The sequence below is a fragment of the Panicum virgatum genome, chromosome 3K, assembly GCF_016808335.1.
Source record: "Panicum virgatum strain AP13 chromosome 3K, P.virgatum_v5, whole genome shotgun sequence".
NCBI classification, from domain to species: domain Eukaryota; kingdom Viridiplantae; phylum Streptophyta; class Magnoliopsida; order Poales; family Poaceae; genus Panicum; species Panicum virgatum.
The window spans coordinates 10,276,343-10,281,661 of record NC_053138.1 but is presented as its reverse complement, the minus strand read 5'-3'; the positions used below and the strand labels follow the sequence as shown (position 1 = coordinate 10,281,661).

Genomic DNA, 5,319 nt, shown 5'->3' with positions numbered 1-5,319 from the left:
GGGCGTCTATTTATCGCACGTGCGACTAGAAGCTATACTATCGCACATATCCATCAGAGATATAAAAATAGAAATTATTTCGGAATAAAATAAAATGTTCCAATAAAAATAAGTTCCGAAACAAATAAAAATATTCCAAAAAATATCTAAAGATAAAAATTGTTTTGAAACAAATAAAACTATTTTTAAAAAATATTATCTAAATATAATCAAGTTCGAAAGTATGACTTCTAATCGCACATGCGACGAATAAACGTCACGTCAGAGCCCCCTCCCCGCGCGTGCTCGCGACATATAGGACACCTGGTCGAGTCCAATCCGACTCGGTTTCTCCACGTACGTACGGCGGCCCAGGCTATAAATTAATTAACTAACAATAATAAAGGAGATCCCGATAGCTAGGCAGGCCAGAGTAGTCGGAACTCGGAAGTCGAAACTGTGCGGCGCCGGGATGGGAGGCGAGCAAGAAGCCGGCGGAGTCGTCGCGGAAGAGGCCGTACGAGTACAGCGAGCACGAGATGGACGTGACGATGGAGAAGCTCTACAAGTGCAACTACTGGGAGGACCCGGCACACGCCGCCAGGGTGCAGTACTACGGCCTCAAGCTTGCTCGCGCGGCCGCGCTCGACAACTTCATCGACCGCCTGGACAGGGAGTTTGAAGCATACGTGGCCGGACAACCCTTCAAACCGTAGCTAGCTAGCTAGTAGATGCAACCTTTTTTTTTACCAGATCATTAGGACTTATTACATACTTCCTCTATTTGTTATTGCTATTGCAAATAAGCATGTTGTACTACAATGTTTTCATACGCTCAAATTGCTCCAAAGTTCAAATTGCACGTTACTAGCTCCCATCAACTTGAGCTGTGCCGACTGAACAGCCACCGGTAGCTCTCACCATCACCGTCGCCGAGCTGTGCCGTTGGAGAGCACGTGCACGGCCTCCGACGCGTGCAGGGAGGCGGGGAAGAGCCGCCGTGCCACCGCGGTAGGCGTCGACGTCGAGGACGAGGAGCGGCTCTTGGGCGACGGGGTTGGTGGTGAGGCTGCCAGTGCTGCAGCTGGTGAGCGCTCCCTGGCAAACCTTCCTGATGCAGAGGCGGAGCCGAATGCCCTCCTCGCCGCTGTTGGTTGCTGCTGCTGGTGCTCCGGTGTGGATGGCTCCGACGACACTCCGGGCCTCCTCGGCGACGGCCTGCGCATGCTCCTGTCCGGCGTCTGCATCCCAAGCAGCAGAAACAGACAGTCTGAATATCATGACAGTCATTTGACACATTGCAATGTAATGTAGTACAGTATTACTAGATGTTCATCTGCAATTATAAAACCCTGTTCCAAAACACAGGATCAAACAGAGCAAAAGGGCAGGTTGACTGTCTGATTAGAATGTACGAATTTTATTGAAAACCAATTCAATTTCCTTGTTCTAAATGACGTCGAGTGAACTAGTAGTCGATAAAACAGGCCTAGCCTCTAGTTTTGGTGACAACCCTTTCAGGAGCGCCAGCTTCCTCTCGAATGAGTTACCTACCATCTGCATGTACAAGAACACAAACCAAACGAGTTAGTCAATGAGGAGTTCATGCACTGGTAAACTGGATAGCCCAGCACTTACAGATGATTGCTTTGAACTGTCCCACTTGAAGAAGTCAGTAAAAAATGCTGGTTCATCCCCTTCTGTGATAATATACACTGTTGTCTCAATTGACCTTCTGTCGTGAAGAATGCCATCCTGAAGGAACATCTGCAGAAATGTAGAAACAAACAGAAAACTGAAATTTCACAGGGTATTGTGCTTGAATGCAAAATAAATCAAATTCTGAACCGCTTCTAACCTTGCCAATATTAAGTGCTTGCTCCTTGGATGTAACATCTGAGTGGAGTCCAACCCAAACGTAGATTTCATTCTTGCAGTCCAGTATCAATGTCTCTTCAGTTGCCAGGTCATCCTGACAGAAGCTGAATACCTCCTTGACCTTCAAGATACGAACAAAAAAAAAATACTTGACATTTTCTTTGGATTCTGCAAGCTACTAGTTAGCTGTATGTTTCAGCGATTCGAGTGTTTGTTGCAAGGTAGCACTCACCTTGAGCAAACCTGCAGAGAGATCATACATTAAGCTTAGAGACCCATCTATACAAGTATAAAACAATACTGTATATTATATGAAATGTGCATACCTTGTTCAAATCTGCAAGCATACAGATGTGGATCTGTAGGCCAACTCTTGACACGCTTTTCTTTGGAGTATTCCGATCGTCCACCTAACGCTTTCCAGAAGTCATCCGGTTCAGAGCCTTCTCTGACTAGCAGGGACTGTTTGAATGGCTGCAGAAATAATGCTAGTATAGTTCAAAAGGGGGCATAATACATAATTTTCAATATTCATCACAATGAGAAGAACATAAAGGACTTGCTCGTAGTATTCTCCTTACACACAACTTGTTCATCATCCTGTCAAACATATTATGGTCGCTTGGCGAAGAGAGGCTTCCTAACCAGGTAAAGAAAGAACCGCCATCTTGCAAAATATAACAGTGCGAAGAATTAAGTGAACTCGCAACCTGCAGTTTAATCATGCAATCCATGCACAAGAAAAAGATTTAGAGCAGCACCAAATCAATATATGTATGATTCAGGCTATGAAGCTAATGCTCCTTATTTTTGTGCTCCTTATTTTTGTCAAACTCACCAGATCAACTTCAATGGCTTGCACACAATCATGTCTGAGCACTTGAACACGGAATAGGGCGACCTCATCCTTCTGATGACATCCATTTCTATCGCTTTTCTGTACAACATGATTCTTATGTCCAGCACTCCTGCCCCCCTGGAATGGAAACGAGATAACAAACACAAATATCAATAGCCAAACTATGCATTCACTTCACTCCTTACATTATATTCAAGTACTTGGAATGCAGAACAAAAACTTATGCATGTCTGTGTGTACCACGGTACCTTGAATATGATCAGCGACTTGAAGATTGAGAAGAACAGTTCTGGTTCTCTGCCGTCAAACACTTGTGCCTGCGATTACATTTTGCAAAGGAAGTGACGAAGGGAAGTGTGGTGACATGTGAATTTTTTGAGTGGTGTAGGGCTGAAGCAGCTGACCACAACTGGATGCCCTTTGACTGAATTGGCCAGGCTAGACATCAGTGACGCTGTGGCCACACTATCTTCCTGCAGGTAATGCACAGGCTAAGTTTAGAAACTTGCAAAACACTGAAAAATTGCACATGTATGTGCAAAAGAGCCAAGAAATAGCTCTAGGCCATACAGCTACTAATATGGTTGTTAACAGCCTTTCCTCTTATATATGAATAGGTTCTTTGCACAGAATCACAAAGAATTAACTTCAAAAAACAGAATTACAAAGAACGTACCTTTACACTGTCCTTACCATACCAAGCAAAGAACAAATGGTAGTCTTTTCCATCTTCAACATAGCTGTACTGTACAATATAACAGTCTCCACTGTACAGTTTCTCCTGCTCCTCAGTGCTAAGGAGGCTTGTACAACCACAGTCCACCAGCCAAACCTGCAATGCATTTATTCGTTTTAAGATGCCGCAGACAGATGTATATATATCAACACCTAGGCAGAGAATTTTACATTCAGAGTGCCATTATAACTGATGAGCTGCTGAGGTTTATCCTCTGGAATTTCTGTGACATCGTAGCCCTGATGCTTGAAAATAGCTGCACAATGAGTCAGCATAAGACCTTGTCAAGGTTTGTACCAAGTTCTAGATGGAATCACTTTATGGATAAAATCACCGTGGTCCTGGTCCTCACACCTGCCACTTTCTCTCGCCCAGCATCATATAACTTCATCTCAACAAGTGTGGGCCAATGCTGAAAATGAAGCTTAAAGTCAACAGTTTCATGACCTTCTGTCATTATAACTGTACGAACATTCGATGATCTGCCTTGGGAATGCACATAATCCTAACCAAAATTAAATAGAAATTGATTTTGCGTGGTAATTTGTTGGTAGAACAAGCTCTTCACTGCACTGGCCCCCTTCAGTCCTTCAGAGAGCAGAGGAGAGAGGAGGGAGGTGGAGGAGAAAGGCAGTGGTGGGCCGGGCCCCACCACCCAACGAGGTCACCTCTCCCATTGATGCCGTGTTTAGTTAACGCTCAAAAAAATTTTGCGTTGCAATTTTGCTAATTTTAAGTACTAAATGAAGTATATTTACAAAATTTTTTGTACAGATGACTTGTAAATCGCGAGACAAATCTAATAATGATAATTAATTCATAATTAATTAATAATTAGCGGATAGTTACTGTAGCATTACTGTTGCAAATCATAGATTAAGTAGGCTCATTAGATTCGTCTCACGATTTATAGCCCATCCATACAAAAAATTTTATAAATAGACTTCATTTAGTACTCCATGCATGTATCGAAATAATTGATGTAATTTTTTTGTGTTTACAAGATTTATGAGTAGGAACCCCTGAGTGCTAGAGGACAGAAAGGCCCTTCTTTGCATTCAAGGCTTGAGCGTGCTGGTGTGTGCCCTTTGACTCGTGTCGCCGACGAGCCAACCGATGCAGCGCTCGCCGCCTGTCCGTACGACACGCGCCGCCGCTCCATTGGCGGGGGAAGGTCTCGTGTTGCCATCGCCAGAGGCACCGTGCGCCTACCGAAAAGAAACTTGTTTTGTTTAAGCAGCTAGCGCGCCTACGAGAAAACTCGGGATATATAATTAGGCTCAGATCTCAAATTTTAACTATTAAAAATATCACATCGAATATTTAGACACATGCATGAAGAACTAAATAAAGTCTATTTATAAAACTTTTTGTACGGATGAGTTGTAAATCGCGAGACGAATCTAATGAGCCTACTTCATCCATGATTTCTAACAGTGATGCTACAGTAACAGTTTGCTAATTATGGCTTAATTATAGATTAAGTAGGCTCAGTGATGCTCCAGTAACCGTTTGTTAATTATGGCTTAATTATAGATTAAGTAGGCTCATTAAATTCGTCTCGCGATTTACAACTCATCCATACAAAAAATTTTGTAAATAGACTTTATTTAGTACTTCTAATGGCAAGATTTCATTTCCAAAAATTTTTGGAGGAGGAACTAAACACGGCCTTAGGCCTTCTCCGAAGGCTTAACTAATATTTTAATCAGTGAATAGGAGTAGTATATAACTTGTCTTGCTACCGCTCCATGCATCGCTAGCGGCAAAGCACTTCTCCCCTCACATGCAACATCCGCCCCGAACAACTGCTGTTTACTGTGCTGGCACTCTCTCCTCCGGGTTGCTGGTGATGTCGCTCGTCCCA

The 5,319-nt window shown here is 43.3% G+C and overlaps 1 protein-coding gene across 1 annotated transcript; it reads right to left on the bottom strand.

The window, feature by feature from the left end:
- Positions 1–707: 707 nt before the first annotated feature.
- On the bottom strand, positions 708–3,979 carry LOC120697470 (villin-1-like). The gene is made up of 13 exons (XM_039980722.1): positions 3,807–3,979; positions 3,623–3,708; positions 3,393–3,548; positions 3,121–3,189; positions 2,965–3,033; positions 2,696–2,833; positions 2,439–2,567; positions 2,184–2,331; positions 2,090–2,100; positions 1,838–1,978; positions 1,618–1,746; positions 1,474–1,536; positions 708–1,220 (listed from the first exon to the last, which is right to left on the bottom strand). Exons 1-13 carry the CDS (start codon positions 3,907–3,909, stop codon positions 903–905), a joined length of 1,560 nt encoding a protein of 519 aa, XP_039836656.1. The 5' UTR covers positions 3,910–3,979; the 3' UTR covers positions 708–902.
- Positions 3,980–5,319: the final 1,340 nt, after the last annotated feature.